This window comes from Mycteria americana, chromosome 8, assembly GCF_035582795.1.
Source record: "Mycteria americana isolate JAX WOST 10 ecotype Jacksonville Zoo and Gardens chromosome 8, USCA_MyAme_1.0, whole genome shotgun sequence".
NCBI classification, from domain to species: Eukaryota; Metazoa; Chordata; class Aves; order Ciconiiformes; family Ciconiidae; genus Mycteria; species Mycteria americana.
Window position 1 is genome coordinate 49,763,359 of NC_134372.1, and position 25,204 is coordinate 49,788,562.

The following is a 25,204-nucleotide window of genomic DNA, read 5'->3' on the forward strand; positions in this document are numbered from 1 at the left end:
TCCTAGTCCTGTTCTGTGTTACAGAAAGCCTTTTTCAATCACTCAACAGCCATATAATTACAATATGGACAACAGATTTTTATCCTGCAGTCTTTTCAGGTTCCCCCCAGCCCTTTTTATTATATACTTTGCCTTTTATCCAGTGCTTTTCCATATTCACAGGCTGCTCTAGTTCACCTGAATGTTCACAGCTTAACAACTCACACTGAACTTATTATTTTCAAGTATACGTACAAATATGTTGAAAAAGAAAAACGACTGGGTAGTGGGATCATTGAGCCTGCTTTTGGTTACTGTCTTGTCTTCGTGTTCAGCTGTTCTTTCCCCATTTCTTTTCCTAACCCTGGGAAAGATAAGGCTCCCTGAATTCCTCGGCTCTTGGCTGTCCCCGGCACAGAGAAAGGAGCGGACTGGAAGACCTGACCTCCTCCTCGGTGACACTGCTGAGTCACGGCAAAAATGTTCTTGCTGTTTTTATAACTTCATCCTGTTGCTGTCTGTACGGTACTTTGCAGGCACTGCTTTTAAAAACAAAGTACTGCTTTCCTGTCTTATTTCTCCAGGGATGACGGCATCCATGGAAAATAGGAAACAACAAAACTGCACGTTTTTCTGAGGAGCAAAATGTCATCAATTCAGGTTTTGGTTAACTTGCAAGGCTCCAGAGGAACTCCCCCGTCACCAAACCTCTGTGCCGCTCTGCAGAAACTGCTGGGTGAAGCTCGGCTCACGGTGAACATCCCTCACGTCCCTCATTTGTAACAGCAGAGTGCACTTCATGTGAAGTTTATTGGGTTCATGTGTGTCAGAAGCACACAAGTGAGTAGCAGGAGGTGTCCGTGCAGACTCGCGGGGCTGTCGCGGGTCCTGCGGCGGGAGCCACGGCCGGAGCAGGAGCACGCAAGGTTGAGGGCAGCACTTTTCAGAACAGCTGATAGGAAATGTACTCTCAATTGTGCTTTGTTTTTATCACTATAATTAGCAAGATCAATACACACACTCCTGTTTTCGTCTCCACATACAGCAGTGCTTACGCCTGCGCCTCCCTGGGGAGAGCTGTGAAGATTCAGGGATCTGGAAAATTCTCGAAAGTTGTAGTTGCCCAGGAGCAGATCTGTTGTGACTGCAGCTCTTGTAATGCAGCGGTGGGAGAAAAGAAAGTTTCACGGCTGTAGGAAGGAGCCCAGGTGCAGTGAGACCTTTCTCCTTTCTCCCTTTCTTCGCTGCTCGGCCGTCTCTGCCCAGCGAGCGTATAGCGTGGTGTCCAGCTGCGCAAAGGGACGTACCCTTCTGCTACCAGAATTAAATAATACAGATGGAGAATGGCAGCTCTGACTGCTACCTTAAGTCCCTTCGCATCTCCTCCCTCCCTCTGGGAGGTTTCCAGTCGACGTGCCGGCGTGCTTCCTCTGGCTGGCGGTGCCGCTCCTGGGGTGGAAGGGGACGGCGGGCACAGCTGGGCGAGCATGGGCTTTACCGTGGACTTTGTTCTTCCTCGAGCGTGTGGGAGGAATCTTAGTGATGCTCTTATACTTTCAGTGGTCCCACACAGATTTTCATCTTTAGGGATCTCTTCTAACAAATGATTACTTAGTACTTTGAGGTCTGTTGCTTAAAAAGGCAGGGGGGGCGGGGGTGAAGCGAATACAAGTTCCACCTTTCCTGGCTCTTGTTTTGTTAATCTCTGTCGGGTTTTGCCCACTGACCCTGGGGGACTGTGAATATGTGGGGATGCTGCTCATCACAGTCTGCATAAACAATGTCCTCGTTAAGAGCTGATCGGCTTCGCGAGGCCCCATGAAGAAGTTAGCTGCCAGAGCCGAGCAGAGGCTGGGACTGTTGCCTCCCTCTGGGCTTTAGCCCCTCCTCATTAAGCAGGTCCGGGCTATTGATTGGGAGCTTGTGTTTGGAAGAGTCTTACTTACTCCATGCATTATCTTGACAGATTGATCAGACCTGATTGAGAACCTCTTAAAGGAACGAACAGCTGTAATGGGAAAGTTGGACTCTGTCATCCGTTAGGATGATTCTGGGAGCGAGAAGAACGAGGCTGACATCTTGGAGCAATTGTATTTACAATTAACATGGCTGAAAACGATTGCCTCTATTGATCCCCCCTTCCTGCAATTACAGCCCCATTGTTTACATTCCAGCACTTCGGTTATAAAAAGGAAATTCAATAATTATTGCATTATTTAAAGTTAAAGTGCCACAGAGTTTGCTGGCTACGCTTGCTGGTTGATTTAACGTTCAGTAAAATCCATGCTGAGCTCTCCATCTTTAGGCTGAGCAATATTTGGCTTTTAATGAGACTTGAAGGGCTGGTGGAGCAAACCCAGCTTGCTGGATGGCTTTTGGGGTCGTTTATGGGGGAACCCAAAAGCGTTTCAGCACGGCAAGCACCAGCCTCGTGGCCAGCGGGGAGAGCGTCTGTGGCCCATAGCCTCTGCCTGGGCGGGACCCCGTGGGGACGGCTCCTTTCCCGTGCTGCAAGGGTGATCGGCTGTTACGTGGAGCTGCCGAGAAGTTTTGTGCCTCGTGCGTTATTACTGACCTTTCCCCAGGCGTGGCAGGTCTCTGCTCAGCTGCCCTGTGTGTTGCTGCAGGGCTCCTTTTTGAGGACAGTCCTTGGTCTTGCTTCCCTCCCGCTTTGCAGCCTTGTGGCTGGGGGCTCGCGGAGCCGTGGTCGGGGGCTCTGTGCAGCCACGCTCGGTTCTGCTCAGGGGCTCTGCGCCTGCATGGGGCTCGCAGCACCTGCGTCGGCCCCATCACGATACTGGGGTGTTCACTTAATGCCAGGCAGGGTTGGAGGGCACAGAAAATACAGATTCAGAAGCGGGGGCGTAGGGACTGGCTGTTAATTGGGGCGGTGGGTGCTGTTCTTCAAGCCTTTCTGTGTGACTCAGACTTGCATCAGGTATCTCAGCCTCTTTGGCAGGAGGGAGTGCTACGTTCCCAGCCTTTTGGAAAGAAAAATAAAGATCAGAAACCAAAAAGTAAATCAAAATCCAGATTTGTTGTGCAAAGTCTCCTTGTCCTCATCTTGTGGTGGTGTTTTTAAGGACTTGGGTGATACTGAGGAAGCTTTAGCTGGAGGTGGGGGAGTGGTGCTCACCATTAGGCCATTGAGTTACCACAAGCTAAACTGCAAAAACTTGTGGGCACGGGAGCCTGCACTCCGCAGTCTGCAAGCTGCGCGAAGGAGCTCTTACGCAAGGAGCCGGAGAGGCTGGAAGGAGGGAAGGGTTTTGTAACGCTACTTCAGAAGCAGTAAACAATTGCAGGACGTCAGTGGAATATGAAAGAGCATAAGTTCATCTTTTGAACCTGCTGTATGGAGAATCAATTTTTTCCTCCTTTCAAAACATCTGGGCCGGGGGGCGGCTGCGAGCCCACCAGCCCTTTCCAGCGCGTAGCCAGCATGTGTTCTCGCTGCGTGCCGCCTCCGCCCCGCGTCTCCATCAGCTCCAGGAAATTCCAGCCGGGGCTGCAGGTGTGAAAGGAGAGCAAGACGGATGGGCCAGCTCTGACTTTTATGGAGTACTTGGAACAGACCAGGATGAGACAGTTGCATCCACATGACTTTCATTAAAAATTCAGATTCTTCTCTTCCAGGATTGTGTGATTTATCTCATGCAGCAGATCAGAGGCACATGGGGGCCAAGAGACGCTTACGAGGCTCCTGAGGTCTGCTGCAGGGTCTGGTCCCTTTCCATGGCGACCTGTAGCCTCCCCTCCAGCTCCGCTGTAAGGGTTGCGTCTCGTCTGGCTCCCCCGGAGCGCCTTGTCACAGGCATGGTTCTTGCTGGCATGTGAAATGTTTCTTACCAAGCCTGTTACTAATTACCCATGCCCGACTTCACCTTGCGGAAGAGTCAATCCCTGGGCATCCTTCTGTACTGAGGATGTGCTCGTAGGGCTGGCGTGCCTCCGGCACCTCCTCCTGAACGTGGGAGTGTGTGCTGGTGTTGGCTTTCGCGGTGACCTCGTGTGGTTCAAATCTTGCGTAACCTCTGCGGTGCTCCCCTGGTTCTGTGTGCCACCGTGGGCTTCACTGGGGTCCTGCTGGCTCTGGGTCTCGTCGCCGATGCTGGTCAGCTGTAGGCGCTCTCAAGAAGAAGGGAGAGCGGTGCAGGTCTGCAGTGGCGATCCCTGCCATGGCTTTTGTAACCCTCCAGCAGTTTTTTGGCTCCTTCTTCCTCAGCTGCATCTGCCAATTCTTCTAAATCACTACTAATTTTACCCATTCTAACACAGCAGACGTCGTGCTGAGTTCAGCGGTAAGAAGAGTGTTATGTGGAAAAAACCTCCTCCAGAGATGTTCAAGACTGAAAACTTTTTCTTAAAGAAGCTCTCAGTAGTTGAGCGGCCTCTGATTTTGTGGCAGGATTGTCCTGTAATGTGAGAGCCTGCTGGAGAGTGATCAGAAGTGATTTGGAAGAGATTTCTCCAGACCGTTTATCAATTATCCATATAAGCAAAAAGGATGTCTGTGTAAACAAGGAGGCGGCGGCGGACGCGCTTTGCCCGTCCCCGCTAGTGCTCTTGCACAGATCTCGGATCAGTTGTCTTCGGATCCAGGGCACTGCTGCGGCTGGTGATCCTCTCAGCCAGCTGGGGGTGAGGAAGGGGTTTCGTTTTGTTAGCGTTGGTCCTCCGTTTGCTGCAGAGAGTCCATGAGGTTATTTTCCCTCTTCAGGTTTTGGCCCCCAGGCCCGTTCCTTCACCTGCTTTTCCGACCTACAGACACCTCGATATGGGCAGGACATCCTTGCGCAGCGGGGAGGGAAGCAGGAGAGCACAGGCTGCTTGTCGCTGGGGGCCGTTACCGAGTTTCTTTCTACTGCTTGTTGCCATTTTGAGGTCTGCAGAAGAAGGGGGCCATCCTCGAGCCTGTAGAGAGTTTTCTCACGTGTTCTGCTGCTTTTTGTACCATCGAGACTTCCTGAGGGCGGAGGTGGGATCTCACCATTCGCAGGGATGGTTGGTCTTACGGCTTGCAAACCAAGGGTTTGTGAGATACCCACTGCGGTCAGCGTGGGTTCGTCCTAAGCAGCTTTTAGGGCCCTCCAAAGGGGAAGCTTTATGCAAGGCGAAGTTAAGGTTGCATAGAAATTGGGCCTTTTTCTAATGAATAATACACATCAAAAGCACGAGAGAGTTCGAAGTGGCTATTGCGTCTCCCTAGTGAGCTAGGGTTACAGTTCAGATGTCCCCCAGAACAGTATCTGACCCACTAAACACAGCAAATAGGGCTTGGGAACTAGCACCGTGTCTCCCGGATATAGGGAGGATTATCTGTCTGTGTTACCGTAGGAGTCGGGCTCTTTACGCGGTGGCTGTAATGAACTTAATACAGAAGAGGTTTTGAGCAAATACAGATTCAACATCTTCTAAAATTTAAAAGACATACAAAAGTTTTTAGAAATCAGGTTAAATGGTGAACATTAACTACAGTAACACCTACAAAGGTATTCAGCGGGAGAGCTCATGACTTGCGTAATAGTAGCAACACGGATCTTCAGCGCTGGTCACAACAGTCTCATCTCTGAAGAACGTAGTCTGAGTACACGGCATGGGGGTGAGAGGACTGCCTGCAGTCAGACAGATCAATACAGCTGCACATAAATTCCATGATTCCTTAAAAATACTGTGGGTGAGGCAGTGTTAGATGGGGAAACAGTAGATTGTAAAATAAACAAAGTTTGGGGTATGTGACGGATGGAGGTGGAGAGAAGGAAAAACTGAATATAGCGTCATTCCTTACTTTGCTTAAAAATTAGATTTCCGTAGTCATACACTGCGAACGTTTATTATGCTAGTATTTATTAGAAGAAAACAATTCCAAGCCAGATGTTAGAGAACGAGGGCTGGAAAGTCAGTCCATCGGTCTGGCGTGGGTCAGCTCGTCCCAGCGCACACGTGCTCGCTTGTGCTCGCGCCGGCGCCTCTCCAGCCCGCGCCCTCTGCGCCCGCGCCCTCTGCGCCCCTTCTCCTGCCCTGGCTAACGCCGCGCTGACGGGCGGCGGGCAGCGCCGGTGCGGCACCGCCTGCGTGCGGTCGCCTCTCTCTCCCTCCCCTCATGTTTGGGGGGCTGGAGGCTGTGCGCAGTGCGCACCCCAAAGGGATTGATGGCTGTCTGCTGGCCCCCAGCGCTCTGCGATGCGTGTAAGCACAAGTTATAATTTTTCTCTTGCTTATTTAAACTCTCTTCGTGCTCAGACCCTCCCAACGTGCCGATTTCTTCGAGCCAGACCGAGCGGAAGGGGGAGGTTGATATGCAATACTTCCTAAACCGGCCCGAAACACTCATCAGGCAGGGCTGAATCCATGCTGGCTGCCGGCGCAAGCATGGCCGCCCGGCGAGTGTGGTTTGGTACCGAGTCACCCTAAAATAGCACTTTCCTTCTCAGAAGCTAAAGGAGAGGCTCTGGCCACTGCCGGCAGCAGGCAGGGCGGTGGCTGGCGGTGCCTCCTCTGCGGGGCCGGGCTGCGGCTCTCCCCGATGGTTCTTCCCCGGCCCAGGTTTGTTCGCCGCCCCGCTCCAGTGCGGCTGTGCCCAGAGGAGACCGCCCTGGGGCTCGCGGGGTAGAGCCGCAGCGGATGGCTCTTGATGTTGAGACAGAATTACCAAACCTGGGGTGTCTGTAACTGGGGAGAGACTGGTGTTCCACAGGGAAGGTCTGTGGTGAAGGTCGGGGGCAGGCGGTGCAGGGATTACGGCAAACGGAGGAGACGAGGTCTCTGAGCAGGATCCTCCTGCGCTAATCACTGCGCTGCAGAGCGAGGGCGCAGCTTTGCCCAGAGACCCGAGCACTTCCCGAATGGAAGATGGGCTGGATTTGGTTTGATTTGTGTGTAGGAATAGGTGGTGTGAGCGGCATGGTGTCGTGCTGCGGTTAGTGTACGTACAGGAACAGCCCGCGTCCCCCTGGGAAGCTGTACTCGTGAGCCGTATGGTTTCCATCAGAGCGTTCCTCTGTCTGTTTCTGATTTAAAGTGGAGCTTTGACTAAACCTGATCAATATTTTGCATGCCATGCGTGAAGAACCAGATGTTGGAAGTTTCCTATCGTTGAGAGGGAGGGGGCAAACACCCCCCCAGACTTGCAGAAATCAATGTTCTCTGACAGAAGTTGGTTGGTTTTCCTAGGAACAATATATTCCTTTGATTTTCAAGTTGATTTGTCTTCTGACGAGGTTCTGGTTTAATATTTTGAATTTGTTCTCTGTGATATGGATAAATTCTCACAAGGGGAAAACTTATCAGTATGATGGACAATAACTACGCTTGTCTAGTGTTTCATCACTTCCAGCAACTCACAGCTAGTACTTGCTTGTCCGTCACGTTGTCTTATTTTGGCCTCCTTTCCTCCGTTGGAAGACTGGCGTGAATCAGAGGTAGGCGTGCAAGGTCGTGCCGTGTCCGGGGTGGACTTGGTGCTGTTGGCACCCTCAGGTCTTGACTCCTCCAGCACGACAGGCAGGTGAAGTTGACCCAAGCACAAGGAATATTTGAACATGCATGGAGTGGGAGCAAAAGAAGAGCAGAAAATAAGACACGTTTATTGAACTGTTTAAAACAAATGTTTTCCTAAAATCCCCCTTTAAATGAGAGCACTACAGACTGTGCCTCTGGTTCCCACAGATACCATGTCCTTAATATTTCCTTGAACCTGTGGCCAGATTTTTCTCTAATTGCTCACTAGGGGTTTCCTCTGCCTTCTCACCGAAGCTGCTCCTGAGCCCGTTGGCACTTTCTGAGCTTGAACACGGTGTTGTAGGACAGGGGCTTCCCCGACACGCCTCTCGAGAGGAGAGAGGGGGAAGGGGAGAAGGGGCTTGCCGTGCGTCTCCTGGAGCGAGACCCCCAGCCTGCAGTGAGATGGGGCGGCGGGGAGGTTTTATTGCAGAGGTTGGATCTAAGCAGGGCAGAGCAAGGCTGGTTAAGCCGGGCCATGCGAGCTGCTTGCGTGGCTCTTGCGACTGGCTCGCTAACCTTAGCTTTTTATGTCTTAAGCCATTTCTCTTTTTCTGGCTCAGGAAGAGAGTAATGCATGCAAACAATAGAAATGAGAGGAAGAAGAAGTTCTTACGAGGGAAAACAGCAAAAAAATCTTTTGAGGGCACCAGTGGGATTAGTGCCCTAGTGGATTCTTCAAATATTACAGTGAATTTAATTAAATACATTGCAATCCCAAAAGAGGCTAGTCTAATTAGCCAGATCTAGAATACATTTATTCTCTTCCCTCGCCCTTCCAATCAGAAGCCTCAGCATCAGCTCCTATCCTATTTTTAATCATTCCTAGACTCAGAGGGCTCTCCTTCCTCCGTGTTAGCTAAGCACACAGCGCTGGGTAATATGTGTCTTTAATCTTATCTTAGCTGTAACTGAGATAATAGACGTCAGAATTTTTACCAGAAGGTCCTGGCTGCACGTAGGCAATATTTTTGATTGACAAACCTTGAGATCATGTGCCAGTCACCTTACTTATGTGCCTTGGGTGCAGTGCGTGGCGAGGCAGGAGTTTCATAAGATGACCCAGAAGACAAAAAGAGGTCTTGAGGTTGGACGGTAGGAGCTGGCGTGGATTATTGCTTAGCTGAAATGTAGGTGGGTGGTGGAAACACCAAATGGCCTTCACTGAGGAGCGTCTCGTGTCATTTAACTTTGGTGTCCATTTTTCCTCAGCCTGTGATAAGCCCTTACTGTGGGGATTGGGAGAGTTACTGTGAACTCTCAGCCCTGCCACTGCCCAAACTGAACGGAGGGCGGCTGTGCCCTGGCAGCTGACGTGGCTGTAAGCAGTGAGTTCTTCCCTCTGGTTTTAAGAACTAATTGCCGCATCCTTGGGATCCGTGACATAAAATAGCTATTGGTTTCCCTAGCGGCATGGGCCTCTGTGCCAGACGATTGATAGATTCTGTCAAATAATCAAGGTATAATACTCTCGAATTAGCTATATTGGCTGCGATAGCACAGCTTCGGAGGGTGACGAGATTTTTTTTCCGAGTGCTAACCTCTTGCAGTGATACGCAGCTGCATGCTCACCGCTGGCTTTTCAGTCTGGATCGCTGTCACGGCCATCTTCCAGGCCAGGCTGCTGCTTTCTTCCAGATCCAAGGCAGTAAAACCTAGATGCCAGGGAACAGAGCGCTGGATGATGGATAGGATGGCACACGCTCCGCGCTCCGCTTCCATACGCTGTTTCCAGGACCTCTCCATCTAATGGGTTCCTTGTGTTCTAGGATTGCTTTGGTTTTATTCTTCTTAGTTTTCAGTGAGAACTTATCAAATTTAATTTTATCTGTTTGACATGAAGTTGGATCCCCTCCCAGGATAAGCTTTAAATATGAAAGAATTAGCCATGCATAGGTCGTGAATAGTTGTTAATGTTGGATCTGGTATTTTCTTTCACTGAAGGAGATGATCTTGCCTATCTCGATTCGTGCTTCTGTGCTCATTTCAGCGTGTTATGTTTTTCTTGCTTCTAAGCAGGAGAGTGCGTGGTGCCTTGAGAATAAACAGGCTTGATCTTACTGTGTCTTTGTCAAAATGTGGTTTCTTACTTAAGTCCCAGGTGGCTTTTAGCAATTTACGGTGGACTAACCCAGGGAGACTGGAGATGATACAGGAAATTCACATCTCTCTCTTTTGCTCTTCACAGCACCTTCAGCATCACGAGAGCGGGGTTGAAGGTGAAAGCTGCTATTATCACTGTGTCCTCTGTAACTACTCCACCAAGGCCAAGCTGAACCTTATCCAGCACGTGCGCTCCATGAAACACCAGCGGAGTGAAAGCCTACGCAAGCTGCAGCGCCTCCAGAAAGGTCTCCCTGAAGAAGAGGAGGACCTGGGACAGATCTTCACCATCCGGAAGTGTCCAGCTGCTGAGGCTGGTGAGTGCTGCCTCCCTTGCATGAACAGGGTCGGGCTCTTGGCTCCTCTGCGTCACAGGATTTGACTAGCAGCATCGGACCCTCTGTGCGGTTCCTGTCAAGCTCGGTGACTTTCTCATTTCTCTTCCCTGCTGTGGGGATGACGCTTATTGCTTATCAATAGTATGTTACGGAAGTCCTGGCTGCCCTAAGGTAGCACAAGACCTCTGTTGTATTTGCAGCGTCCAGCATAGCTCTGCCTGACGGGCTTGTGGTGGTGGCTCTGAAGCACCAAGTACTCGCACACGTGCTGTGTTTCGTACTTGTAAGCGGTCCCCTCCGTTCCAGTGGGGCTAGATGCAAGTCTGACATGCAGAAGCGTGTGTGTTTGTTCCGGTTAGTGTCTTAAACAGTGCAATATTGTGTGAGCATCTAAAGATACCATCACATTTGGACAACTCTAACAAACTAGCGTACTATACTTTTTGTAGATGTTTTGCAGTGTGTCAAGTGACGTCCTGAGCGCCGTGCAAACCTGTCCCGGCTTGTTCATTGATTTCTAGGATTTCAGCCACGTTGGACTGGGAGGAGGAGCTGGTTGAGAGGGGTGGGCAGGAGAAGGGGCGAGTGTTTGTCAGTTTTCCATGTCTTCTCTTGATAAGATGGGTAAAGTGAAGGTCTTGGACGGAGCATTTGCTCACACAGAAAGGACAGATAATAGGAAAGGGATTGCAGCTGCGAATCTAGCAAGAGAAAATGTGCCTTAAAGGGGACAGTTAGGCCGGGCAAAACAGAAATTGTACTTTGTTTAATCATTTAAAGGGTTAAGAAGTTTTTTATGTTGGGAAAAAGCAAGATCTCATGAAGTACTCTTTGGAGGGAGGAGGAGGAGAGCCTGCCTGAGTCGGCTGGTACAGGTGCTGTCAGGGATGTGAAGGCGCCGGAGCTGGGGGGATGCCAGCGCACGCCTTCACAACCCTCATCTCAGCTTCAACCAGGACTTTCCTCCATGACTGCTGTTGAAAAGGCTAAATCTTACAGAAATGCGCTCTGAGGAACTGCCATTCTGCAATTAATGCACGTAGAGACGAGGAAAGTGATCTTAGCTTAAAGGCGCTGAGAAAGGAAAGCAGCACCAGCTGGAGGACAATACGTGTGGGTCTTAGAAACGCCTCTTGAATTAAGACCTGTTTGCGTTGCTGTTACGCATGTTAGTAACAGGATCTGAAATAGTTGCAAAACACCCAAAAAGTAAAACAGGAGATTTTTCATTAAGAGTTAAATTCAGTCTCATGGAAAAAAGTGACCGATCTGTGAACTCGGCGGCCCAGCGGAGTGGAGGGCATGGAATATGCTTTCCCAAAGGTCACGGTGACAGCGAAAACGTGCTGTGGTTGCCACACCATCCCGGAGGGGAGAGCAGCTCTTACAGCCGTTGCGCTTCCCTGCGATGCTCTGCTGTAGAAAATCAGTCAGATTTCAAAAGGATATGTTGACCAGCGTTGTATGGTTTCTGAGTTTTCTTAAAAGCAAAATGAACAGAGGGGAGAAACCATCTGTGCCCTTTTGTGATATGCGAACAATCTTGAAAATCTTTGTTTACTTTAGAAATTTTTGTTTACTTTGTCTTTTACTTTAGAAACCTTATCTTTCCCTGTACGTCTGCCAGGATTATGACATTGCAGGTACTGAGAGTGCAGAAGCTGACTAGCTGAGAGGGAAAAGGATTTGTTGACTGTTTAAAAAAATGTAATTTTTTTAAACTGAAAGGCTCGACAAGTCACTGAAAGGAAATCTCGGTTTAAAAAGATTTTATTTTTTCAACTGGCTTGAGATAATTTCCTTTAAGCTTGTTGGTTCTTCAACAAGATCTGACAGCAAACAAGACACTAAGAATTTCTTTATCGTATCTTATTTCAAAGATTAAAAATACAAGTAAGAATAAGACTCTAGAATGCAAAGGGGGGAACCTCTGATCTGTTTTGCAGGTCGCTTTAACCTGAGATGTTTCATTTCGAACACTCTCCAGCCCATTGTGGAGCGAGACTGAGCAGGCACACCTCGCCGGTGCCCTGGCAGCCGCAGGCACGCGGCGCCGGTCCGGTTCCCCGCAGTGGCGGGAGTCGGATTTGGGTGAGAAGGTGCAGTACTCCTGCGGGGGAGAGCGGATGCTTTCGTCTCCCCTTTATTCTGATCCCGTTACGGTGTCAGAACGTCAACTGGAATCTAAAGCGCGGTGGCCCCGTAGGCCCAGGCCAGCGGCTGGGCTGAGGACGTATCCCGGGGGCGGGCGCGTCGGGGTGCCGCAAGCCGGAGCCGGGCAGCCCTGGCGGGTGCTGGGGGATGCCGGGCTGGCGCCTCTGCCGCCGGGCGCCAGGGCAGGCGGGGGCAGCGCCCAGCACCCAGGGGTGGTCCTCGCGGCGGGCAAGGGCGGCCCCTTGCAGGGCACAACAGTAATTTGTTTCTCAGCTTTGATTTATGCGGTGTAATTTCTTCATGCGTAAAAAGATCTGCCTCGAACAGGCTGATCCTTCCCTTCTTTCTGTGACGTTTAAACTTCCAGCATTATAAAATGCTGCTGTTATTTATTATTTAGCTGGCTGCTGTTATTTTTCTGTGGGTTTGGGTGTCAGATGCGTACCAGGAATACGCACGCACCTACGCTTAAGTTCACTCTTCGGACGTGTTTGGTTTTTCTTGGTTTTGAACTTTGCTGGTGTATTTGGCTGCTACCCCCGTCCGGGAGAGCAGCGCGTGCCGCTCAGCGAGGCTTCACCGACGCGTCGGCCCAGCGCGACGCTGCCCGCCTGGGAAACGCTCTTCCTTCGTGGCGGGGCTGCGCTTGGGGTTTGCAGCTGGCTCTCTGCGTTTCTTCCTCCTGTATAGCACGACGGTTTCTCTACCATATCCCTGTTTGGGTTTTATTGGCTTTTTTTTTTCCTGAGGGCTGGGGGGACTTTCCTCCCTGCCTTTTGATGAGAGTCTCTGGTGATAACGGATGGCAGAAGAAAGTCTTCCCTGTGCTTCAGATGCCTTGAGCAGAAAGTGCTTTTCTGATCTGTGACACGTCTCTGTCAGGGGGCCCAAAGGGAGAGTGACTTTTTTGCTGCATTACAAGTGCAGTGGTTTGTTTTGATGCTGCTGTTACTCCCTGGTAATCATCGCTGTGATTCTCTCTCCCCTTCGAGTTAATTATATTTGTTTTGAATTCGGTTTCCCTACAAATACAGTATCGGCTTGCGTTTTTTTCCAGAGTGAGTCCCCTTTTGTTATCGCTGCTCTTTCTGAGGACTCTTAAAACATTTCAGTCCTCACAGCCTTTCTGCCTTCTGCAGAGCTCCTCCCCGGGAGCGTGCCCAGCCCTGCTCCGGCCGCCCGGGGGGATGCTCCAAACCGACGCCGAGGCCGAGGCCCTGAGCAGGACCCTGACGAGCGCCTGCCTTCTCTCCTGTAGAGCCGCGGGTGCTCAGGGCAGGGCTGGGCTGGCAGGAGACCGTTCCCCTCTTGTGCTGGGCTGTTTTCCTGCTGGTCTGGCTGGCCAGCTGCTGGGTGGCCTCAGTAGTACTGTGAAACATCATCCCTCTCCTCGCTCCTCGCTCGTGCTGTGACCAAGAGCAAGCAGGCGCGAGGGATCACGGTGTAAGGGGTCTCGAGTTTCCAGGGGACGGTGGGGTCCAGCCGGCTGCTGCTGCTTCCAGGGCAGACCCCTGGGCCAGCCGTGACCCCAGGCAAGGTGCCGGCACACGGCAGCTACGATCGCTCCTGCTGCTGTCGTAGACCTTTGTGGCTTTGCTAGAAACGCTGAAAGAATCTCTATTGCTTTTTTTCTTTCCCTAACTTCATCTGGTTTGTGCCAATCTCCTCATCCCCAGCTTTACATAAAACTGCTGGTTGCGGGAAAGAGAGGTAGCTCAGCCCTCGTAGCGTAGCCTCGTGTTGAGCGGGACCGCGCAGGCCAAGTGCGTGGCGTTGCCTCGTTCCCCTTCCCGCTCCGTCCTGCTTGCTCTGTGGCAGAGAGCAGGTGCCGGGTTAAACGCCGTGTCTGTCTGCGTACGTACTCGCTGGTGTGTGCAAGCATGTAGGAAAAAGCATTGCTGTCTCCGGGGCGGTGCGTGGATATTTGCTTGTATAGATGCATCTCAATCTGTTGGAAGAGTGTCTGATCATACCTTAATTAGTCCTCTAACAATCTACAAAGGTCAGTGCCAATTGCCTGTTCATTTACATTTGTAATTGTGATGGTTCTTGATTGCACATTAGTTGCAACTCATTCCCTCCCACCCCGCAGAAAACACATGCAGCAGCCTCAGCAACAGCCTTGTAGACACAAGGACCTTTGTCTCGGCTTGCGCCAGCAACACAGCCTTCACTGAAACTTTTGTGTCTTTGATGGAAGAGAGCTTTAGAAGCTACACTCCACTTCCAGTAAAGGGATGATGAAGTCGTTGGCAGGGAAATTATATGGACATCAGGCGAGGAACCCAGTCCTCCTTGAACTGGATAATTAAGGACAATTAAACTTTTCTGCTTGCTCTGAGAAGTGTGCTACTTATGCAGGAGACAGGGAAGTGGGCCCAGGCTGGACGTTCAGCTGTTTTGTTGATCAGAAAGAATACAGCTTTAGGGGCGGGGGGGTATTTTCCTCTGTGGGTATTTTTGGACATCTATTGCTGTAGTATCTGGGCTGCTGCCACTGCAGATGTCAGCCCCTTGCTGCAGAAGCATCTGTATAACGTTACCCATAAGCTAATTGATTTTTAATGATGGAGGTTTAGAGAAGAAAAAAAACCCAAACCTATAATAAAAACCAAAACGTTCTCAAGATGTAGGGATGGATGCACTTATGACTCATTAGATAATGATAGAAATAAGAGTGAAACAACCTGCACCAAATTTTCATTCTGGCTTTGAAAGTGTTTCCTTCTAGAAGGCATTGAGTACAGGCAGCCCGTTTTATAACTCGGACAGCCGTGCGCGGAGTAGCCGGTCTGGCGTGGGACCGCTGCTTCGTCTCCAGCGCGTGTTGCGCAGGGGCGTAGGCAGCCCCTGCTCACCCTGTCGCGTCGCTCCTCACGTGCCGTCCACACGGGTGTGGATGCGTTACAGCCCCAGCTGCCGAGCCTGTTTCTCCTTACAAGCGCTGTTCATAATTAATCTGTTTCCTCCCTTACCTATTTCTTCTGACTCTTCCCGTTTTCCATCTCCGTCTGCTCTCCTTTCCGTAGCTGTCCTCCGGTGGGAGGAGCAGAGGGGGTTTGCCCGCTCTTTGCACTGTGCGGGACAGAAGTCCGTCAGGTGTCCCGGTTCCTCACCTGCACCGGCGTCCGGGCGTCCCTGGCCCGGGACCGCTGCTTCATGCAGCTGCACAGGTCAGGGTCTGCCACGCTCCTCAAGTCAGGAGAAAGTCCTGTTGCTTGTGGTAAGCTTGACCTGAGCTGAGGTCCCTCAGGTGGAAACACTTCATGCTTGGGCTCTGCAGGAGAATAACTAGGTCCAGAAGGGTCAGGTGGAGCTGAGGCAAGAGACCACCTAGAGTTTTATGGTGCCCAGGAGTTTCATTGTGATCATCCTCTTGTATGAGTCCTGAAGTTGTTGGCATCTTTGAAGGGAAACAGAGTTTTTAGCCGATGGAAATGCGGAGGACAATCTGCATGGCCAAGGAGCTGTGTTGGTACCGGCGCGCTGCGCGGTGCCTCTGTGGCTGGAGGAGAGGCTCCTGCCCTGCGGCACGAGCGGCCGAGGCTGAGACCACCCCGCCTCGTCCAAGGAGGGAGCAGAGCCCGGCAAGGCAGAGGTGTGCGCCTTTCTCCCTCTCCTTTTCCGAGGCAGTTTGAGTACCAGTCTGGACACAACCTGTGGGACTGTTGAGAATGCTTTTGAAAAAACAACAACAAAAAATGTGGCAAGTGAGCCCAAAAAAGTCAAATTTGTTGATCTTTACAGTTGTGCTGGAGGCCATTACAGAGCTTTGTGGGACGAATAAGATGACTTGTGGAAAAATCATGTAATATTTAGTGGGAAATGCTGACTATTTCTCAACTATGTGAGTCATCCTATAGGCTATTTTACCAAGCTTTGTATCCTTACTGTGAAAATCCATAGGAAGGCTAAAAATAAAGTAAAGGAGTATCTTCTGTTCAGTGCGGCTCTAGATTGTTTTTCTTAGCACCATATACTTCTGGATAACCTCTTTGTCCTTGTGGAGATGGGACTGTTCCCCTAAGACCAGGCTAAGCCAGCCAGAGATACCACTCGTAGTTTTTGAAGAATTATTTCGCTGGACGCGTAGCACAAGGGGATGCCGCAGTCTCCCCGTTGCACCGCAGAGAACCAGTCCCCTATGGTGGACGTACTGTTTCAGCAATCCTGCTAATCTCTGCCAAATCCTTAGCAGCCATCTTCTTCCAACAGACAAAGTCATTGTTGGGGCCCTCGCGTGTGAAGAGTGGGGGCAGGCTCTCTGGAAGCCGTTGCTAAACTCGGCCAAGCGCAGTCAAAAGCCCCTTTGTTTGGGCAGGAAAGGGGCTGGAGCGGGTGTCAGCAGGAGGATCGCTGCCTGCCCGTCCTCCCGTGCCCGGCCCTGCTGGAGCATCCGTGCTGCTCACTCTGCTAGCAAACAGCGAGGGACCGGCCACTCTCCCCGCTCCAAACAGGTTGATTACAATTATTTAGAGGAATACCTTTACTGTAAAGCTCTGTTCTGGTAACCCCTTGAAAGCTGCTGGCTCCCAGAGCTCCCTGGGAGGAGGGGAGACCCCGTGGGTCCCGCTTTCCCCCTCTCCCTGCCCCCCGGGCAAAGGCAGGTGCAGATGCAGATGCAGATGCAGATGCGCTGTCCGTCCACGTCTTCCTTGTATTTCCGTGTTCGACCTTCTGAAGGGCTGCAAACTGTAGACTGAAATCAGGATGTGAATTTTTAATGAAACCAAGTATGTAAACAGAACTGAGGTATAACTAGAGCAGTTGCCAGATGAGAAAACCCCATGTGGTTTAAAAATAGTAGTTACCAAACTCAGCTTGGCTCTGCCTGTGGTGCTTGCAGGCAGCTGGATGCTCATATGGTGCTTGCACCTCTGTTTTCACTCTGAGTCATATGAAACACTTTGCTAATGTTCCTCTTTCTTAAAAGCGGTTTTGTAGCTGCACCAGGGATGTGAAGGCATCGCCGTCAGGAGAGAGGTGATGGTAAACGGGAACGGAAGCAAGTTCCCGTGTGATCGGGAGCAGATTTGTTCATGAAACACTCAGGATGTGGTTTGCAGTATGAAAAGGTTTATCTTAGACAAAAAGTTTCTATTTAGCAGAAGGGAGGCTTGATGTCAGCCACATTTGTCAGTTTAAATTTGCGACTTGGAAGTCCCGCAGCATGCGCTATCTTCTTCTCGAGGCAGAGGTGTTGCGCTCTGAATTGCCCTCTCTCCTGTCCAGGCTCTCCAGTTCCTCCCTTCCCTTGGTGGCCGTGCCCTGGTCTTGGGAATCGTGATCGGCCCAACTGTAAAATGAAGTGAAACAAATGGTGGAGAAAGAGGAAGGGGATCTTCCACAGAACTCTCCTGTGAGGGGAACCATCCTGTTATTTTCCCACCTTGAAGAGTGGGCAACCATACAAGGCATTTCTCATTCTCAATCATCAAGCATGGAGTAATTATTCATGTAATTTGTTACAACAGGGATGCGAGACGCTCCTTTGGAGTGGATTTTTCATGATTGCAGGCTCTGTACTTCCAGTGGAACTTCAAGACTTTTGGAATGAAAATGGGGAATGCCAAATGATATTTCTCCCTGCTTGAAATAACTCAAATTTATTAAGATCTGATGTCCTCCACTTGGTCTCAATTAAAGAAAACGTGGTCATTGCTAATGCTGGAGAAACATGCATGTTGCTCTCCTACATCTGATAGAGGTAATGGAGGGTTCCAGAAAGAAAGAGTTTGCTTTTGTAAGCCTCTCTCCACTTTTCCGTGGGACTTAATTGCATACAACGATTAAAAACTTCCCAGAGCGGGTTACTTGTACAGTGTCTGCAGGAGAGCGGCGTCCAGAGTTTATACGATAGCGTCTAGCGACCGAAAGCGCGCTACAGCTCTGGCTCTGCTGGCGATGCACAGATCTGGCTGGCTGGAACGTGTGGCCCTTGCAGAGGGCTAGGGAAGAGGAATGTGCAAGGTGCACACTGAGGGATTTGGTGTAAAATTTCCCACCTGGTGCAAGCAAGAGTTCCAAACTGATGTTCTGCGTGCCATCTCCTCCCACTGCCCCCGCCGCTTACGGCTGGAGAAGCTCCTCTGGTCTCGTGCTGCTGCCAGGCACCCTCTCCTCCTCAAAGCGAGATTCCTTCCTCTGGTGTTTAACAGCTAACCTCGTTTCACATGCTTCCCCTTGCCATTTCCAGGCTTGTCCTTGATTGACACATTTAATAATCTGCCAACCTAAATGACAATCTGAGCTCCCGTGTGCAAACATCAAATGCTGCCCAGCTTCATTAGCTTCTCTCAGGCTTTTCACCTCCCTCTCGCTCCCCGCAACCCAATATTGTCTTTTCCCAATATGTTATCTGTAACCCCCTGAAGGCAGCAGCCTGCTCGGTCTTTGTTTCCCAAGCGTTGCGTGTAAATCCAACCAAATCATCGGTACGTGAATCGTCAGAGAGGTGCTCGGCGCGCGTTGTGCAGCCCGGCCGCAGCAGGTCCTCGAGAGGGGGCCAGGAAGGCCCTTGGGTGCCTTGTCGCATGCACCCAGCTCTCTGCCGGGGGCTGTTTCCTACAGCTGGGGGTGTGCAACAGCTTTGTTGTCTGAAGAGGAAATCCGTTTCTGTCGTCTCGTCCTCAGACATAGGGAGTAAGACAAGCTATTGTCCTGTTTTGAGAAAACATTCACCCACGGTGCAATAACATACGTGAAATAGCAACAAAGAGGAAAACAGCCCTTGGCGATATGTATGTTAAGCTGATTAAACTTGCAGCTCCCCTTTACTGTAGCATTTCTGATCTCTCTGCCAACCCCACCAAATACCCCCCCATGCAGGATTATCGTCTTGTTTTCCAAGATCTCATGTCATGTGTGTTCATTTAAAGCAGGAGGACAGCTTGTTGCTCTCCCCTTTGTTGTTCTGCTGAACCTTGGAATTTTTTCATTTTTTTGTGGATTGAATGGCTTAAGGACCTTTTTACCTTTCCAGCCAGTTCTTGATGGGAGCTGTGGTATTTCTGCGCAGGGTCTCCTCTGGAGGATGTCCAGAGGCCGGGCGGACAGCAAGCTCTCTCCTTCGTGGCTGGGCAGAGAGGCAGGTGGAAACTTTTGGTTCTGCTTTAGTTTCGCACTGCTTTACTGGTTATCAAAATCCAGCAAACGTACATCTCGCAGCCGTGGGGCAGGGCTGCTGAACACAGTTAGCTCCTTTGGAAGGTCTGAAGGTGAGGAGAGCCACATGCTTTAAGAAAGTCAGTCCCTTTAGGGGACTTTGGAGTCCACATACAGGGACTTCTCTGTCCTGGTATTATTCTGTAGCATAATTTATAACTGTTCCCTCCTTGCGTCCTTTCCCCCGCCCAAATTTTGGAGAACGCTATTCCCGTCCCAGCAGCATCTTTCTGTCTTTGTGCATGCGGGACACCACGGGGCTGTTGAGGTCTGGCTTCGCAGAAGGCAGGGATAAAGTTGGTTCCCCTTTAATATCTGGCAGAGGCAGATTTCCTTTGTTATTTATTTTTTGGGGTTGGTTTTGAGTTTAAAGTAAAAAGCAGTTGTGCCTTAGCTCTGTTTTGACCAACCAGCAGTGAATAGATAATCTCTAAAGGATATGAAAGGTTTAATCGTTTTAATTTTGTTTTTATTAATGTTTATGGTGACTTTTTTCATGTGCCCCTGGTAAAGCGGGGGGGTAACAGAAATCTGCACAAACCCCCAAGCATTCGCTTAATGAAACTCTCTAATGGGAGGCGCCTGGTGGGAAGGAAGTGGTTAGATAGCTGGGCTGGGGACGGCAGACCAAAGGCGCACTGTAATATCACTGAAACGTGGCAGGAATCTCATAAACTCCCCATCTAGCTCCAGCAGACACTTGTCACTGGGAGCTCATGGCTTTCATTAAGCAGAAAGAGAGGAAGCTCTGACGGCTGACTTGTTCCAGAATGTTTTTCTTGTTCGGCTGCATCTTAAAGCCCTTTCCACTTAAGAAAAGTGAAGGGGAAAACATCACCAGATGCTGTAGTAAAACGCTGGGAAGCTCCTGCTCCCTCTCCTACTCTACGTTTTTCTCCCCATCAAAACAAACTCCGGAGCCAGACTGAAACCAGGTTGGCAGAGCGCAGTGTCTCTCCCGAGCTCAAGCAGCTGCGGTTTCCTTTGGGACGGAGGAGTTGCATCCCTCTCCCTGCGGTCTCGCCCTTGGTACTGAGTTTGGTCACCAAAAGCTCTGCTGCCGGTGCCAGCTGCACCTTCTGCTTCTCTTCCCCGTTTCTCTTTTCCCCTCTCTCCCTTCCAGTTTTAGAATAGGGAGCTCTTCTCTTGAGGACTGCGAGGTGGTCGTTGCAGCGGTGCCGGTTAAATTCAAGACTGAGGGCTCTCCCTTTTGGGGGTTAATCAGTAAAGCAGAAGACGTTGCAGGTTGAACAGCAGTAGATACTGCAGCCCTGTCTCAAGACGTGTTGGAGGAGGGTTAGATGTCAGTGTGAACGACACAGGATTCGTATTAGCAGCAAATTCGGCTCGTGTTTAAAGTCTCATCAGCACAACCGTGCTGCTTCTGTCCAAACCTCGCACTTGCTCAGGTGCTGTGTCTGACTGAGCCCCCTGCTTTGACGTTCTGGTGGTAAGGAGAAAAAGAAACCTTCCAAAAACTTAGGCACCCGTACTCCAGTGACTATTCCTCTGCTGTCAACCCTAATTTATGATGTTCATCTCCATAGTATTGCACGGTAGCAGCTCATGTCCAGTATCTTTCCTATAGGTTTGACTGTTCTTGCAATGCTGCACTGCTGTTTTCTCCCTTTCTACGCTACTGGGCTTCAAATTAAATATGTCTGGAATGAGCATGCCTTCGTCTGTGTTAACAGGTTAGTGAGTTTAGAGAGTTGCCTCACTTGCACGCTTTTCTTGGTGTATTAGCTCGCAGTCTCTTTTCCTGTTCTGCTGTTGACCTGAGCTGAAAGGGGCTGGAGCTCCAGCGCGGAGAATTGCCGATACCTTGATACCTTCCTTCCTACTAATTTGCCCAATAACACGTTAGGTGGGGACAGTGGCAGAAAGGAAAGTTCAGTCATGTTCAACTGGGCACGGGCTTTGTGTTCAAAGGCGATGAGGATGTTCAATTGTTTGTAAGTAAACAGTGGAGTAGGGTGAGGAGGGGCCGTGGGAGGGAAGACTGCCTGCCAGGCTTCATGCTCAAGCCTTGCTGAGGAGCTGCTGCACGGCAGGACCCAGCAGCTGGGCTTGGCAGTTGCTGATTCCCGGGTGTGATTACTGATACAGAACGAGAACGCCGCTTCAAACCAACTGCCTCGCCGGACTCTGCGTGGAACAGAGCAAACCTCCAGCCTGGTCCGTCGGCGCTGCTCATGCTTCCTGGGTTTTGCTCTGCTCCTCGTGGGGAGGTGCTGCCCTGTTGCAGCGTCCCGGTGTCCTGCGGGGCACGGCGACCAGGCAGACCTTCCCGGCCTTACGCCACCTGCCCGGCTGTGCAGCCCCAGCGCAGAAGGGTGCTGGGCCCGTGCCAGGAGGAGAGGTAGGAAAGGTAAGCAGGATCTGCCAGATGGTATGGCGGGGTTTGCTGCAGCTGACAGAGCTCCACCCACACTTAAGTTTGGGATCTCTGTGGTGGGCAGCCTGGAGTCTCGCCTACCGACTCCTGAAGAGCGCTGGAAGGCTTGGGAGTGCAGTGCTCTGCCGGTTCGTCTCCGTTCGGTCGTACAGGCTCATCCTTAAGGAGCATCGGAGGCTGAGACCGTTTCCTGGGACGGGGTTTGCCTTGGCTGCACGCTTGGGTTCTGTGTCACGGCAGCACCTCTCTGTGGTGGCAGAGTTTCCAGGAGTCCCTTCCGCTCAGCTGTTTCCTGCCCATCTGCACATGTCATCGGTAACGCGCCTTTCTGGCTGATTTCGGTGATGGGCGATGAAAATGAAAGTTGTGCTCGAAGCCAGGCATCTTCTCCAGACTTGGGGCCGTGTTGCTGACTGCTGCGGTTCAGGGTCAGGAACGGGACTGACTCCTCTCTGATGCTAACACCAAAAAGGTGTTGTGGTAGCACCAGTCCTGGCCAAGGACTGCAGTTTCCTTTCTGGAGGAAGCATCAGCAGGACGTCAGGAGGCGGTGGGCAAGAGCTTGCCAGCTCAAGGGGGCCGAGACCTGCCTCTGAAGGTCTCACCCTGCAACCGATAGCTCATACGGTCCAGTCTGGCAGGATGCTCCTAGGCAGAAATGCCAGGCTTATTTTCCTTCTACAGTTTCATTGCAGTGTGAGAAGAGCAGGGAAAGAGGATGTGGGATGGTTTGTGTTTCTCAAGAGGTATATACACTCACTGGATGGAGTGTCCCTCAGTGTAGCTGTAATTCTGTATTTTTCCTATTCCCTTGAAAATGTTGCACTTTTTGTATAAAAAAGTTCTTTTAAAAGGATATCTGAGCCAATCTAAACACAGAGCTCTCCCTGAGACTGGCTGAGGCAGTACCAGGTGTCCTGGGCTGTGACGGTGCGTCCTGGAGAAGGCAAATCCACGCTTTGTGCAAAAGAGGAAACTATATGGTTCGGACGGATGGAAAGGATGCTTTTATGGAACTGTTCTGTTCCTCACACGGGACATTTACACTGGATTTCTGGTCTCCAGCTCCATCTTTTCATCAGCAAGGAAACTGCAGGACAAGATCCCTTCCTACCTCCTCCTGTAGTGCTTTTTCACCACTGGTTGTAGCAGAACCTGCCTGTGTGTTTTCTGAGATGGGCAAAGTTACATTCGCTTCTTGCTATCAGTGAAAACTCCTGTCCAGATGTTTAATGCAAATAGTAATGGAAAGGTCACTGCAAGAGCCTATGGAGGATGTAAATGAGGGTCCAGAAGCAACCTCTAGGCCTTGGATTAGCAAAGACACTAAGTACATATTAGCTTTGTCCTCGGTGTTTTAAACATTTGTGACTTACAAATTGTAAAAATGTTGCTGATTTGTTTCAGGAGTTCTCAGAGATGTTAAAAAAATGGGACTGAAACTCCAGAAATCTGGACAACTTTACAGTTCTGACATGGATTGATAGAAAAAAGTTACTTCTCAATTTAGGGTTTCATCCATGGAACAAGAAGAATATCTGCTTACTCTTCAAGGTGGTTGTGAAACTGAATTCCTTGATGTTTGCCATGTGCGTTTCGATCCTTGGAAGGGAGAGGTAGAGTCCCTTCTCGTGGTGTGTCTTTCAGGTCTTCAGAGACAGAAAATTGTCCTTCCGAGTGCCAAGCCTGCAAGGAGAGTGCTCTCAGCCCTACCCCTTCTTGCTGCGACCAGAGCAGGCTTCTCTCCCAACTGGTCAGCCAAACAGTTCCAAAGAGAGAGAGCAAACATGGGAGAGCTTTTCCAGAGCTTGCACGCTCAGACCTGTAGCATCAGCACGCTCATGTGCCATCCTGTTTGGAAGGTGAATTTGAAGCTTGTTGCCACGGAACGTGCTGATTTTGGGCTACAGTGCAGGCTTCATTGCCCGGTACAAGAGAACCATTTGTGTATAAAAGCTGATGCAAGTCCGCAGGGTCACGCTCAGTGCTGGAAGAGAACGTCCTGCACCTTTCCTCCCTTCAGGGAATATCCCTGCAGAGCGTCCAGTCCGTTCCTGTTTGTTTCTGACTTTTCCCTGTCCTGATTCTCTCATACTTCGTTCTGCTGCAGGAGCACATGTCTGATGGTCTTTATCTAACTGGCAGGACTGGAGAAGGAGAGTGTCTGACCTAAACGAAAAAGTGCTTTGAGATCTTTGTTCAGAGGAGGCATTATGAAAACGGAAAGTATTCTTATCCTGCAGCTCATTTGTTAGGATTATAGACTTAATTGCAAGAGATACAGAGCTGGGTTTCTGAAATCGGTTTTGTTTTTCTTTAAGAGCCATAGGCAAAATGAGATTGTATACGTTACCAGTGGGAGGATTTGTGAAACAAGGTTTTACAGCAGCTGGCACAGGGCTAGAAGTAGCCCCTGGCCTGACCCACCCCAGCGTTTTCTCTGCCGTTAAGGGTACTCCGACGTGCACGTCAGGAGAGCGCTCTCCGGTGTACTTGCTCGTGATCTGGTATTTGCCTGTATTTCTCAAATATACTTGCTTCCTTTTCCTTCTGTAAGGCCTATTGATCCGCTGGTGATGGCATTAAAGTCCTCAGAACTGCCTAAGAAGGAGCTACCACACGCATTTATTTTTCCACTAAAAACTTGAGATTGGTTAATAACATGTCTGCCGAGGCCAGTGTCTTGCTCTGGCTGCTTCAGAAGGAAATTTGGGGACTCATAAACAAATAATAAGTTACCTCAATAAAGGTCTCATCTTTATTCCTACTAAAATTTAGTTCATGCCCTTAAGCAAGAGGGTTTCTATTTCTTCCAAATAGTCAGTTTGCTTTTCTAAGTTGTACATCTTGATGCCCTTGCCATATATTTTGTTTTGACCTCAATGATTTCTTGAGGGCAGGAGTTCCAAAGGTTAATTGGGAGCTGTATGAGAAAGTATTATCCGTATTTGCTTCAAATTTGCATTTTTTCCATGTTCCTTGTCAGTCCTCCAGAGACTGGAGGGTGAGAGGAGCAGGAGCAGTATTGGTCCAGCTCCCTTGAACCAACCTTCATGTGGATGCTGCTGCCAAGGCTGCCTTATTTCTTTTCAGACCAAGCAGCCCTGATCCTCTCCTCCTTTTCTGTGTAGATACCTCTTCCTGCCCCTCTCTTCTGCCTTTTCATTCATCTGTGGCCACTTCATTAAATAAATGAGAGTGTTTAATTTTTTTGTCCTGTTCCGCACGTGTCCTAGCGTGCTGTTTCTTTCCCATACAGTCTGTCAGGTGTAGGTTTCCTTTGGTCTGCCTGCAGGGATGTCCTGGCCTTTTCCGAAGCTGGCACGACGCGGCTGCGTACATCCCCGCTTCGTGCCCTCCCTGGTCCTGCGTTGGACCCCGAGCCCTTAAATCTCGTCTTTCTTCTGGAACGGTGCGTGCGGGGCCCCTGCGCGGCCCCTGCTATCGCTCACCCCCAGGCTGAAAGGGACAGAAGCGGGGACGGACTGAGCGTGACTTGCGAGCGTTTCTCTTTGCTCCTCTGATCTGCTGGTATTCATGCAGGCAGACGCTTCTGCTCCTTTTCTGG

The 25,204-nt window shown here is 50.4% G+C and overlaps 1 protein-coding gene across 7 annotated transcripts in view; it reads left to right on the forward strand.

The window, feature by feature from the left end:
• Positions 1-25,204, forward strand: part of ZFHX3 (zinc finger homeobox 3) — a 693,525-nt gene that overhangs the window by 603,844 nt on the left and 64,477 nt on the right. For all 7 annotated transcript variants that reach the window (XM_075509294.1, XM_075509295.1, XM_075509296.1 and 4 more), the window contains one exon: positions 9,668-9,899. In XM_075509294.1, coding sequence (XP_075365409.1) covers positions 9,668-9,899 — 232 coding nt within the window. The remainder of the gene's footprint in view (positions 1-9,667; positions 9,900-25,204) is intronic.